Here is a 14,165-nt window from a genome sequence, read left to right as displayed (position 1 = left end):
CCCCTGCACCCTGGCGCAAGCCAGGGCCGACACGGGCCGCTTTCATGTAGGTATGGGGAACGCCGAGAACAGTGGACTGTGAGGGAGGGGAGGAGATGTGCTTTATTAATCCCTGTGTTGCACGAGGGCCTGCAAAAGCTCGAGGCATGATGATTGAAAAATATCCATATTAGGTGCTTCCTGCTCTATGTAATGCCTGGTGCATCCATTGCACATTGATTAATGCTTGGACTATGTAATGTTATGCACGGTAGTTATGTTATGTCTCAGAAGGTTGGATGAACTAGAGTTTCTAGTTCATAGCAAGGCTGTAAAAGGTTTTGCACTTGCAGATAACCTTATTTTAATCACCCTGTTGTATACATTGGTATTGCATACTTTACCCTGGCTCTAACTATGTTGCTGCACGTGCTATTCCTTTATTGAAACGCAACTGCATTATTATTATTATATACACCAAACGTCCATCTATTCTGGTGTTAAATGATTTATAAATGAATACTGGTATTTGTGTCATGAATACTTTATAATGTGTCAATTTCTCAGACCGACTATGGCTGTGATTTGGAAAAAGGAAGTGTGTGCACTTACCATCCAGGAAGTGTCCACTGTGTCAGGGCTATAAATGCGAGGTGGGTTCTATAGTTTAACTAAACACAATAATTCATATTTACCTGCTTAGTGTGTCCAAACAAGTTAACATATTCATATTCACCTGCTTAGTATGATCTGACAAGTAAACATACTCATATTTACCTGCTTAAAGTTAACATACTCATTATCACCTGCTTATTGTGTCCAAACAAGTTAACATACTCATATACTGTAGTCATTTGCTTAGTTAAGCTTTTGCAGAGCTTATTTATTAATCTGTCTCTTTACACTAGTCTATGCCTTACACTAGTCTATGTCTTTACACTAGTCTTTTTTTTACACTAGTCTATATCTTACACTAGTCTATGTCTTCATACTAGTCTATGTCTATATCTTATACTAGTGTTGTTGTTCTATTCTCTGCCCTGTAAGGTGACCTTGGGTGCTCTGTAAGGCGCCTATAAATAAAATGAACTATTATTATTACTATGCTACTCTGAGTCTAATTCTACGCGTCTGTCTGATAGTCCAAAGTACGGAGCAGGCCAGCAGTGCTGCTACGACCACTCTGGGGCCCAGGTCCTGACGGCCGACTCCATCGGGGGGAGCACCCCGGACAGGGCCCACGACTGGGGCTCGCCCCCCTACCGGAGGCCTCCCCGCATCCCGGGCGTGTCCCACTGGGTCTACGACGTCCTGAGCTTCTACTACTGCTGCCTGTGGTCGGACCACTGCCAGTACTACTTCAAACACCGGCCCTCCAGTGACTGCAGGTCCTACCGGTCGCCCCGATCAGGTGACGGCCCCGCTCTGTACGACCGTATCGTTTCCCCCTACCTTATACCACCCGCAGCGTTTGGAAACACATGGCCCTGGTCTGGGGGTCACCCTAGTCATAACGTTCCAATGGTGTCCATTGTTTTGGAGTATCGGGACATCCCTGCCTTTTTACGGTTCCAAATCTAACTTCCTCGACAAACCAAACTAACCCATGAATAAACATTGCATATTCATGTTCATGTTCTGCATATTGGATTTGAAATCCTCATTCACACCACCATGCACATCGGCAGCGCCAGGCATTATCTCCTCATCAACATGAAATGCATTTAATGACATTCAAATTTTAGCATTTATATTGTAGTTATTACCATTTATATTCTCCTATTCTTATATTCTTTTGTTTTCTTATATTTTCAACGCAAAAACAATATGCCCGATAGTAAATAGATGAAAGTAACTCATAACTAACCATGGTGGGTAACTGTGGCATACGTCTGTGCTCTCCTGTTATTAGAATGCAAACGAAAAAATATTAGAATATTAGAATGTACAATTTTTTAATCCTGTTGCTGTGTCCCATGGACATGCCCAGGCGCTGTGTTCGGAGACCCCCACTTCATAACGTTCGACGGGGTGACCTACTCCTTCAACGGCAAGGGGGAGTATTCCCTGGTGGTCTCGGAGAGCAGGGGGCTGGTGATCCAGGGTAGGACTGCACCCGTCTCGCTCCCGGACGGTAAGGCTGAGTGGGTAACCAGTAACCAGGGACACTGAACCAGTTGCAAGGAACCAGTAACCAGTACCTAGGAACCAGTAGACAGGAACCAGTAGCTAGGAACCATTAACCAGTAGCCAGGAACCAGTAGCTGGGAACCATGAACCAGTAGCCAGTAACCAGTATCCAGGAACCATGAACCAGTAAGCAGGAACTATGAACTAGTAGCCAGGAACCATGAACAAGTAGCAAGGAACCATGAACAAGTAGCCAGGAACCATGGACAAGTAGTTGGAATCATGAACCATGAACCAGTAGCCAGGAAACATGAACCAGTAGCCAGGAACCAGTAGCAGGAACCAGTTGCCAGAAACCAGTAGCCAGGAACCAGTAGCCAGGAACCATGAAACAAGTGCGGAAGCAACCACTAACAATTCCTGGCCGGATGGGAGCTACATTCAAAACAAGAATACAAAATCATCATAGACCTCCTAAATGAACAATGCATATTCATGTTCAGGTTCTGCATATTCACATGAACACATGGTTTTGAAACCTTCATCCACACCACCAAGCACACAGGGCCCTCTAGGCATTATCTTCTGATCACCATTGAAATGCATTTAAAGACATATTCTAAGTTTACCTTAGGTTTATCATTTGATTTGATATATTGTTTATGGAGGTGTACTTATATTGCAGTTATTACCATTTTTTATTCTCGATTGTTTTCTTATATTCTCTTGCTTATGCTGCTGTAAGAAACTACTGCGAACGCGACAAAGGTGTCAGCCGTGGCCATGAGGGAGGCCTCCTCCGATGTGATCGAGGTGCGCCTGGGGGGGGTCGGGGACCGGCTGGAGGTCCTGCAGAACCAGAGGGCCCTGTCCTTCACCGAGCAGAGTTGGATGGACCTGACTGGTGAGATGCCCCGGGCTCCGGTTCTGTCTCCCTCTGTGTCGAGCTCTTCTGTCACTATCTGATGCTGTGGTGAGGGAAGGCGGTTTTGATTCGTGGCTAGCCGCAACATCACGCTTCAATAGTTTTAGGAAGGGAATCTGCCGTTGCCAGTGCAGACTCAACACTTGTATTTTGCTTTGAGAGGGGTTATTTTGGGGAAGTGTAAAATTACTTTGTTTGATCAGATGAATGTCGTGGTTGGTCTCGCTCACATAAGACGGCACCCCAGGCAAGATTATGGCGCCCCCAAAATATGTGCCTTTATTCTGAAGTGTCAGAGCAGTGAAGTTCCCATTCCCGATCCAACCGTTAATCATTCACTGCTAAATGCAATTGTGAAATGTGACAAATGATATCGAGATAAGCACTTCATTAAAAGGACGTTTGATAATCTTAATTTCAATTGGCATCATTAACCTTTGGATCATTGGTGACTCATTAAGCTTGTGGGGGATAGCAGGGAACAACAAACATTCACACACTCTCACATAACAGTGCACTCAAACAATACGGTTGATGGAAAAATAACTAAGCTTAAAGGTTGGGTATGGAATTCGCTTTTTTTGCAAAATTACTTGAAATCCTTATCATAACCCACTTACAGCCACTGAGTTAGAAGTACTGACATGACAATTAAACAAGTCAATCATCTGTGGAACGGGCAGGGCTCGAAAAACTCCAGCCAATGATTTCCATAGCCACCGAGTTGCATTGGACAGTAAGTACGTCAATCAAACGGTCGTACTGCACTCCCCCTCCCCCGCGCCCCGCGTGCGACCCCTTCGTGCACGTACTCAAACCTCGTGACCCAGAGCAAGCTTCTGTTTGTTGTTATCCTGCGGTAGCTACTGGAGCTAGCTAACTAGCAAATGACTCGCTCTCGCGCATCTGTGTTCGCTCGTGCATGATTGCGCGTCCATGTACTTGGAATGGGTGGAGTCAGAGTCAGCGTTGAAGGAGAGGGGGTAGGACCATTTGAGTTGTGTGTTTTCAAAATCTGCTGGCATTTCGCAAATCCCATACCCAACCTTTAACTAACAAAGTTAAGCCAAATAAATGTAGATGTGACATCACTAATGGTCCTTTCCACTTCTAGAGAATCAGTCGCCTGATTAAACATGGACCTATCACTGAAACCCTGAACTGGAACTGTGTTCCAGGAGTGTTTGTGTTTTCTCCGAACCCCAACAACGTGACGGTGATGTTCCCGTCCGGAGCTGGGGTGGAGCTACGCCTCATAGAGGGAACCGTGACAACCACGGTGCTCCTGCCAGAGGACTTCCACGGCGCCACGCTGGGCATGTTGGGAAAAATGAACGGCGACCCCTCCGACGATCTGACCACCCCCGACGGCCAGACCGTGTCCATCCAGAGCACTCCCCAAGAGTTGTTTGAATTTGGAAGCCACTGTGAGAGACTTCTAGAAGTATATTTCGGATGAGTTCTCATGTTCTCAGGATGTCGGTGTCGTATTTCACTCTGCGCCCTTGGTCTTTCTCTGCATGTGTTTCCAGGGGCTATTGCCAACGAGTCTTCGTTGTTGACCTACGATTCCGACTACCTTTTGGACACATACTTCTACGCTCCCCGGCATGACCCTAGTTTTATTCCTGCGTTTTCCATCCCCGATAATGAACATGATCCGCTGAAGGAACAGGCCTCCAAGATATGCTCCGGAGATGGTGATGCATATTGCAGGTATGACATCACTGTCCACCAAACCCTAGGGCTGTCCTTCACATTATCAGTTACAAACTATCACTGAACGCTATTGTTTCAGCAGTGAACGCTACCACAATATAGCATGGAAATATTAACACCCTTCAGTGTCTATCTTTTTCTGTAAAAGCAGATCTACATAATCTGAACATAATGAAGGATAAATAAACATACCTTAGCTATAAGATTGACACAGGCTCTGTTATTATCTGTGCTGTAGGTATGATGTGCTGGTGGGCCGCAGTCCAGCTCTTGGGAACGCCACTAAGATATCCTACCTGAGTCACCTGGCCCTTGTGGACGACCTGAAGCCAGGTGACCACAAAGTGTTAGGGTGCATTGTGACTGACTGAAGGTTGTTTGAGCCAGTGTGAAGTCTGTTTTCTTTGTACTTTTCTGGGTATAGTTACAATTTGTGTTATTTTTGTGTGTTCTAACCCCTGCTGTGGTGCACACTTGGCCAGGTCATACTTGCAAAGGAACCAAACATTAACAAAACGTATATTTTTAAGCCTTTAATTATTGATGAATCATAATCATTCACAATGCATTAATACACATTTGTAGATGAAAGTGCTATGTTAAATGGTGCGTAGTTTACCACCAGGTTCGATGTTGACTAGCCGTTAGCCTCATCACAAGTGGCAGTAATCACCCATATGTATGATGGATAGATTAACCTACCAGTGGGTACAGTACTCTGGATATGCTGGTAGGCACTTATTTATCATCTACAAATATATCTTTGTTTTGTAAATATTAAGTTCATCATTAACTAAGAGCTTATAAACAAATTATGACTGAATGTTTCTAGTCCACGTTGGCTGGCTTACCAGAGGAACCAATCGTCTCGTGTTGTTTTCTAGTGGTTTCCTGTGGCCATCTGTCCCCGCCAGCCAACGGGAAGAAGTTAGGGACCCGCTACCTGGTGGGAGCCACGGTGAACCTGTCATGTGACGAGGGCTACGGTATGAGGGGCTCCGCACAGCGAACCTGCCAGGAGAACGGACTCTGGTCGGGGGAAACCACTACCTGCGTGGTTCCAGGTACCGATATACCACGTTCAGAATGATATATTCTAAAAAAGTAATCTGACACGTGTCGTAGAGCGGACCAAACCGCCCAATCACAGGTCAAGTGCGACCCGGCCAGCCTGCCCAAACTCTCGAGGTTTTCCATCAGGTTCTATGTACAACCAAAGGGTCACATGAGAGTCTTAAATCAATACTAGCTGATCAGTGAAAGTATGACTGAATGACTTTGATTTAGGAAAGAAACAAACTCGTACACAAGATGCTATCGATGGTACCAGACAGGAAAATGGTTACAATTATTTTCCTTATTTCAGATAACATCACTGGAATTGTGGTTGGATCAGTCATAGGAGGAATTGCACTGATCCTAATAGTGACAACACTCATACTGAAATACAGAGGAAAAAGGTATGGTCAACTTTATGCTCATAAAATACACGTATGTTTATATAAATACAGCAATACTGAGTGTCTATGTGTTTCGTAAGTAAAAAAAAAAAGAAAGATATATATTAAAACAGTTAGTCAATAATATTATAAAAATATATACAACACTTAAAATGTATGGTTCCTCATGTGTTTCTGTTTTTTGTTGGCTCATTCAGTACGGCAGATCTGGACATGGTTGTGAGTGAGGGCTTCTAAACAAGATGAGAACATGTTTTTATCTCACACGTTGAAGATGAAAACTATGCACCGTTTAAAGTTACATTTGACAAGCTGGTGGAGAACCGAAGTGATCGTAAGGCATCTGGATATTGGATTAAATATCCTCCACATCTAGATTTACTATCATTTACACTCACTGATTTATGCTTATTTATTTAATATCAGCATATATTTCTATATTTCTTGGTATAAGCATAGCAAAGAACTATCTCCGTAGCTATTGGAGCTTTTGAGTTTCTGGAGAAGTATCACTGTGGTTTGCTTGGTCTGATCTAAGATTTGAGATTAATTGTAAAAGTTTAAAAATGTCTACAAATGGTTAATTCATTCTTTAAGGCTTGAATTTATACAAATTAAACACAAATATATTGAATGCTTATGTTTTGCATTTTTTCTGACCAGCTTTATGTGAAATTAGAGAAATCAAGTGAACACACACACTGTTCAGAAAGTGTGGAGTATGTGTTGGAGTAATGCCCAATTGTGAGTCCCATGTCTGAACTCACTGAACCATTTTCCATGTGGTTTTCTGAAGGCACGAGCTCAGCTCAAAGCACTTTGACGACCTTTGCATTACGATGTTTATCTTACTCAGCCATCTTGATCTTCCAGATATAAGAGGTGCCATGCCCAGCTGTTAAAATGAAGATTAATACTGTGAAGCAGGTATACAGCTTTCAGAGGACTGACCGAACCACATTCTGATTGACATATGGCCTTCAATTATACACATAAGAAAACAGATTTATTATTTGTATTACACTACCCAATGTTAATACTTTGCATTGTCATCAATTTTAGTTTCTATGCAACAAAGTGTAATCTGTCTATGGATTGCGTCAGGTTCACATTTAAACATTCATTGCCTTATCGCTGCAACAAGGAATGATGACAGCATTGTATAAGATCTCTCTCTACCTCTATCAGAATGACTCAGATGCACTGAGATGTTTTTGCCAAATTCCACACAACCTTTCAACTGCGTCAGCTATCCCGCCTCAATTCTTTCACTCGTCCACGATGTCACCCAGGGGTGCTGTTGTGTGTTTGACCCGAGTACCCCGACCTCTTCCGCAAGATGCCTAGCACATGTTGGGTGTCAACCTCGTTCAGCGATTCAGGATTAGTATTGTACATAGAAAGGGGCTCTGTTCTTTTCTCTGTTGTGAGGCCGTTAAACTGGGTGCATACTCTGCTCCTTCACAGAGCACCAAGACCAGAATTGCTATGGCAAAACAACAAAGACCGGCAGTATGTGACCGTACTGCAGAGGACATGCACTGAATGCGGTTCCTGAGTCATTCAGCAACAATTTGCCATGCACACCCTAGGGTAATAAATATAAATAATTAGCATTATCCCATTCTATGTGGTCAATGGAGGAGTAATGTGCGAGCCCATGACATAATACCTTATGCCATAGGTGAGGTTTTCTGCTTCAATTCTACGTGTTAGAGTAGATTGGTTATATAAAGAGTGGTTATCATCTACAGTGCACAAAGCTGGCCAGAAACCTCTCCATTCATTATGTGGTAGTTTCAAAGGACTGCTTGGGAAAGAAATATAGCTGCCTGATTTTATAGTGTGAGGGCGTTAATCTACGCGAGGACATTCTGTTGATCAGGGTGGTGCTGGGACATCGAGCAGGTCGTGTGTGGTGCTATCGTCCGTCCTCACGGTTGTTCCCTGAACATGGGGGAGCCACAGAACAAGGTGTTATCCCGTCCCATATTTCGCCGTGATTTGGGCTGGGAGCCTTTCCCAAACTGGACGCAGCCACACCGCATCTTCAATCAGGACTTTGGCCTGCCGCCGCTGCTCGAGCCCAACGACCTGACATGGATCGACTGGGCCAAGAGGAGGCTCTCCACTTTCTCCTGGCCCGGGTACACGCAGTCCCCCATGCTGGCCCCGTTCAACGGCCAGCCTCCACTGCAGAGACAGCTGTCAGGGGGGGTGTCTGAGATCCAGTCAGGTCAGGAATGCTGGAGGATCAGCCTGGATGTCAATCATTTCTCTCCTGAGGAGATCGCCATCACAACCAAGATGGGATACTTAGAGGTATCAGGTACTGGAAATCCCTTCCTTTGTACTTAAACACAAACATAAATTGACATCAGTGTGAGCTAATTTCATGCTGTTAATTTCAATGCATCAAGACTATAGAAAATATTAATAATTGTATATAATCCAATATTGATGACCCTAATGTTGAGTTGTTTATTGATTATCATATATTATGATCAGGAAAACATGAAGAAAGACAGGATCAGCATGGATCCGTTTCAAGGAATTTCACCCGGAAATATAAGTGAGTTTAATTAATGCAACAAACTATTGCATTAAAAGAAATATTAAAATCAACAGTTTGAAAGTACTGCCTCTTGACGTGTATGATGCATGATGTCAAACTGCCTGTCAAGTCGATGGTTGTTGATCTTCTTTTGGATGTAATTCCTCAAGGCTACCACTGGGGGTGGATTTGCAACACATCAGTTCCCTTCTCTCTGGAGACGGAGTGCTGTCTGTGGAGGCTCCGGTGCCCGGGATAGCGACCAGTCACCCAACCACGGAGATAGTCATTCCCATACAGACCAGTGAAAGTTGTAGCCAGAATATGTAGCTATAAACCAAGCGCGGAAAGCCAAACACAAAACCCAACTCACATAGCCGTCCGACAATACACCACTTAGTGTTGCATTTTTACTAGAACTTTTGAGTCAAAATTAACTCCTACTTAATTATAATAACTTGCTCTTGTATTTCCACACTCTAATGTTTATTTCATACTAGCACCAGTAGTTATTTGGGCTGTAGGCCTAATGCTTTATTTCACAATGGCATTGTAATGCACTTTTTCTCTTTCATTAAAATTACAACATTAAGACATATTGTTTCTTACAAAACTACGAATGTGTGTTTGAAAATACGTCCTATACAAGCTAACCATCAAAGATTTCTAACCATAAACAATTGTTTATGATACAGCTTTAGGTTAGGCCTAGCAATGGAACCAGTTTGACCCAAGAATGACTCTTCTGGATGTTGCGTCCTAATCTTATTAAATTAGAAGAGATTTGTCAACGCGATTGTATATATAAAACACGCACGAGTGACTGATGCACATAGTCTTAATGTTAGGCCTCCTGTACAACATAATATTTTGAGATTTGTATTGTTTTTGACTTGACTGAAAGAAGGTATTATGCAATTAAATAATAATTAATTCATATGGCTAAGATATCTGTTTGGCAGTACCCTGTTCCGATGAGGAAACATATCATCCCATGACTTAACTGGGTGTTGTTTACTCTGAGCCGAGAAAAAAAAGGACTAACACACTCCAACTCTTTAGCACTGAGTGTTCTCAGCTAATAAAATATGAAATACATAACGTGCCCATGTTATCTAATGCCACGGTGTGAAGGGCTGCCCAGGCTGCCTGGCTTGATTCCCATTGGCCCCAAAAGGCCCCTGGACCCAGGCCCAGACCAAACAGGAGACGCATGGGGACGAGGACATTGTCCCCCTCCACAACCCCTCTCCACAACGAGTGTATCAAGTAACAATGGAATACGGCCACCACCCGGTGGTGGCCGTGTTCCATTGTTACTTGATACACTCGTTGTCGCCTTCTATCACATCAGGTTGTTCATGCTGCCCCTTACATTGATATGAGTCCGCACAATACCCCAGACGGTGTGTATACCCAGGATCTTCTGCCAGCCCAGGGCTATTATCATTCATCGGGGGGGGGGCGGGGGGGGGGGTGTTAGTTATTTAACTGCTTTGCTTCAGAAACTTAAAACCGAGCACGCCTAAATAGAAGCTATCATACTATGGCTAGATATTGAATACTACAAAATATTTTGTCATATTTATCAGAAATGTATGCAGTAGGGTTTCATAATTAAAGGCGCAACGACACGACGCCTTGCACTGTTAGTAAGCTGCATGGAACTGATAGTCCTTACCATGTCCTGAAGGAGACTGTTCACCGGGCGGACAGGAATAGCGCGTCTCTTGACTGGCTCTCTGGATGGCAGTAGGGTTGGCAGGTGTCCGGTTACTTAAATAAACAAGCATGATTGACGTCTTGGTATCTTAGTTATGCAATGCTTCAGACTAGAAGAGGTCAATTTTCATTCAGAATATAACTTACACGTTGATTTGACAAGGTCATAAAAACCTTTGCCAGAGTATTTAAGCTTCTGGTGGACCATTCTCCGATATCTTCCAGAGCCAGGGACACTTCTCGGCCCTCTAAGAACAAGATGCAATACTTTTCCATGAGCAGTAGTGCAGTTGTAACTGATGAGAGATGTTATTTAATGAATAATTATGAATGCATATATTGAAAAGGAGCATGTTTGAGAAATGTACAGGTAAACAGACAGACAGATTTGTAGATAGATCAATAGATTTATAATTGATAGATTGATAGATCAATCAGCAGATAGAAAGCTCAATAGTAGGTGATCAATCAATAAATAGATGCACCAATAGATTGATCAATCAATGGTTAGGGAGATTGACTGAAAGACAGTAAGATAGAAAGATAAAACAGTGATGATATTCTTAATTAACCATTTGTAGATGACGATCAATAGATAGATAGATAGAAAGATGGATAATGGTAGTTAGAAGATAGTAAGATAGAAAGAGAGAGAGAAAAATGCATCAAGACATCCCACCATCTACCATAGCCCCTGCTGGGTCTCAGTGGCAGAACTGACGTGGTGCTTTTATGGATGTTGGCAGTGACAGCACCAGTGTCTTTATGGCTGTCGGCTCACACCCGATCTGTCCCAGGGGCTCCGGAAGGTTGCAGAATGCCACACGGACATGGTGATGTGTATGGTATGCCATTAAGGGCTTGGATTAAAGTCCCCAGAGCACATTGTGTGATCACTGGGATAGAAGACTAGGCCATTAAGCGGCCAGTAAATGCCATCTGTCAGCAGAGACAAACTTCCTGAAACTTGGACCGAGTGGGCCAGATACTCATGTTCAGGGCTGGTCTCGGAGCGCACGTCAGTCCGAACACATTGGAGTCTCTTTTTGAGATGCACCAGATTGGAGTCTCTTGAGATTGAAAAAAAACCTGTGGGATTTTATTAACCTATATCTCATCACAAGTCAAGTAATGATTTTTCAAATCTGGTATCATGATCTCCTGATTTCAAGTTGCAGAAGCTAGAATATGTTTGAATTGAAGCACACATACACACTGGCACACATACAAGCACATGCACAGTTCTTGGGAGCAGTAGCTGGCTAGTTATTTGGCAATGAAAGTAGATGAAAGTAAAGAACAAGATTCATTACAAATAAATACATTAATTTCACTTAAATGTATGCCCTTCCATGTATAATTACTTAATCAGTTTACAGAAGGTGACTTTGATAAGACCTTTATAGCAAATATACCCTATTTTCGGTCTGTCACCGTTGGTGGGGGATCTCCATCCCCCTCTAATAGTGACAGACCCCTTCCTTGGAGCAGTAGGGGAGAAACAGGGTCCAGGAAGAGCATGGCGTTTGTATTCCAGATTTCCTATGTTATCTCACATTGTTAATGCTGACGAAGACAATATTGTATTTCTTGAATTTCCTCCAAATTCCAATATCTCTATTGTTGTTTGGTAGTTTCCATTTTTTAAAGGATCATACAAGTTAAGTCGGTGATAACTTATATGATTCCAATATGACATAAAGCAGCATATAGTATTCGTATAAATACATCTGAAAAAGTAATGCATTAGGGCTTAAGTTGAAAAATGTGTGTGTGTCAATATGTCCAATTTATTTATTTTCATATTCTTTGTATGTTCCACAACAACTCTTCAACATTAGTTAGATGGTGACATCAGAATGGCATTCATAGATTGAGTAATGGGATTTTACACAGTATATACAAAAAAATGGTTCGTCAGGTGAAATGGTCACCTAGAAGCTACTTAATAACCTAGCTCACTATTTTACTATCTTGTATGATCTATATGCAAGTTTTATTCTGAATAAATAGCCATCAAACAATAACGTTGATGCCAAAAGATTGGATATGGATTAACAAATCCCAATTTAGTATTGCTACTCATATTGATTAATTATCTTATTTTGACATGTAACTTCAAATGTGAAAACAACAGTACTTTTAAAGAACAAGGGAGTGGCCACGATAGAAGACATCTATAAATAAAGAAAGGCAATGGGGATTACCTTCGCATTGCTAGAATAGGAAATAGTTTGGTATGCTTGGAAGTTTTATGGCACCATACCAAAACGGTCAACTTCCACCAGGCACCATTCTGAGTGGTTTATATTACATATTATGGATTATGTTTTTACATTATTTGTTACCTTCCATGTATGCTATAAATCTACTTTAATGTTACACAGTGGATAATATGCTTTTGTTTACGATAACAACTGTACATCATAACTCTCTTCAAGTGTTGCCATAGCTGAAGGCAACACTTTTGTCATGTTTGTTGACTGTTTGGAAATAAGGTAAATAAGGTTGAAGGAAATATTATTTTAAAAAGTGATGCCTATGGATAAGTTGTCAAATCAACTCTAATAAGCTTATTTCCAATAAATATAAGAATAGACTCATTCAATATGTTTATTATTATCTCTCTCTAGAAATACAGCAGCACAGTTATGAATCATTGATCACTATCTGTTCATACATATGTATTCAATCCTACAGCAATCAGAGCCACTGGACTTCTCAAAGGTCTGTTATTTCATTCATGCATTCATGTCTATCTTCATAACCTGATGAGCCTAAATTAAAACTTTGACTTTTGCACGTAACAAGATCTGCACATAACTGTATTTTGCTTCATTATTACCCTGTAATATTCAAATTGCTTTTTTGTATATTTATCTTTGTGAATATATAAAATATCTAGCATTTTCTATCTCCCTAGAATATTATGTCTGACTATGTTCTGTTGATCTGACAATAAAGGACTTGAACTTGAGCTGAAACATATATCCTAAGTAAAGGAACATTTTAAAAAATGTGCTCACAACTAGTCAATTAGCCACCTCTTGGACACCAATCTGCTAAATGTACACAGTATAACCATAGATCCTGGATGACGATCCTATTATGAACTTAAAATAAGAACAGCCATCAGCTCAGCTCAGTTTACGGATCAAAGTTTAATAGTTCCAGTTTAAATTTGTTCTAAATGGTCTCGACTTCTTGACTTTACACTCACCAATGCACATCTGCATACAACAAGAAACCTTGCACAATTAGACTATTGTTGATTTATGACAATCATATTTTTAGCCAGGTTCAAGTGAGTTGGTAGCCAAAAAAATGAAGAAAATGGTGAATGAGGTGCACATTGATGTTGTAGCCTCTATGTGTGTGCCCAATGTTTTACAATTTTACCAGGGGGCAGTTGGCATGTTATTTCTACCGTATCAAATAGCAACTATAGTGTGCTAGCAAGAAAGTCTAATCTGTGCCAGCTAGATTACTAGCTATTTAAAATGTACCTAGTATTATATAGCTTAGTATTATATATTATATTATTTTATACATGTATAAATGATATAGGCCTACAGGTAGACATATCTGTCATCTGAACATGCGTTGTATGTAGTATATGTATTCATATAGTAGATGTCATTGCAAACACAGACCTTAAATATTGTATTTTGTTGCG

General features: G+C 41.6%; 2 protein-coding genes across 6 annotated transcripts in view; both read left to right on the top strand.

Moving 5' to 3' along the window:
* LOC132456026 (sushi domain-containing protein 2-like) overlaps window positions 1-7,356 on the top strand; it is an 11,559-nt gene extending 4,203 nt beyond the window's left edge. For 2 of the 3 annotated variants that reach the window (XM_060050173.1, XM_060050174.1), the window contains 11 exons: window positions 1-46; window positions 547-632; window positions 1,122-1,390; window positions 1,970-2,113; window positions 2,855-3,013; window positions 4,213-4,461; window positions 4,567-4,750; window positions 4,992-5,086; window positions 5,638-5,817; window positions 6,120-6,213; window positions 6,411-6,851. The exon at window positions 1-46 is cut by the window's left edge and continues 156 nt beyond it. In XM_060050173.1, the coding sequence (XP_059906156.1) occupies window positions 1-46; window positions 547-632; window positions 1,122-1,390; window positions 1,970-2,113; window positions 2,855-3,013; window positions 4,213-4,461; window positions 4,567-4,750; window positions 4,992-5,086; window positions 5,638-5,817; window positions 6,120-6,213; window positions 6,411-6,450 (1,546 nt within the window). In that variant the 3' untranslated portion in view covers window positions 6,451-6,851. Of the gene's footprint in view, window positions 47-546; window positions 633-1,121; window positions 1,391-1,969; window positions 2,114-2,854; window positions 3,014-4,212; window positions 4,462-4,566; window positions 4,751-4,991; window positions 5,087-5,637; window positions 5,818-6,119; window positions 6,214-6,410; window positions 6,852-7,086 lie in introns of those variants that run through there. The other variant, XR_009525371.1, reaches the window with a different exon arrangement.
* LOC132456027 (heat shock protein beta-1-like) lies at window positions 7,087-9,704 on the top strand. 3 transcript variants are annotated; one of them, XM_060050178.1, is made up of 5 exons: window positions 7,087-7,140; window positions 7,681-7,806; window positions 8,099-8,535; window positions 8,722-8,785; window positions 8,938-9,704. In XM_060050178.1, exons 3-5 carry the CDS (start codon window positions 8,167-8,169, stop codon window positions 9,024-9,026), a joined length of 522 nt encoding a protein of 173 aa, XP_059906161.1. In that variant the 5' UTR covers window positions 7,087-7,140; window positions 7,681-7,806; window positions 8,099-8,166; the 3' UTR covers window positions 9,027-9,704. The 3 variants fall into 3 exon arrangements, with proteins under 3 accessions (XP_059906161.1, XP_059906159.1, XP_059906160.1); XM_060050176.1 differs by having other exon boundaries at window positions 7,102-7,140; window positions 8,099-8,542; XM_060050177.1 differs by lacking the exons at window positions 7,087-7,140; window positions 7,681-7,806 and having other exon boundaries at window positions 7,831-8,542.
* Window positions 9,705-14,165: the final 4,461 nt, after the last annotated feature.

This window comes from Gadus macrocephalus, chromosome 4 (genome assembly GCF_031168955.1).
Source record: "Gadus macrocephalus chromosome 4, ASM3116895v1".
Lineage (NCBI taxonomy): Eukaryota > Metazoa > Chordata > Actinopteri > Gadiformes > Gadidae > Gadus > Gadus macrocephalus.
Note: the sequence above shows the minus strand (reverse complement) of the source record. Positions and strands in the feature narration are given on the sequence as shown.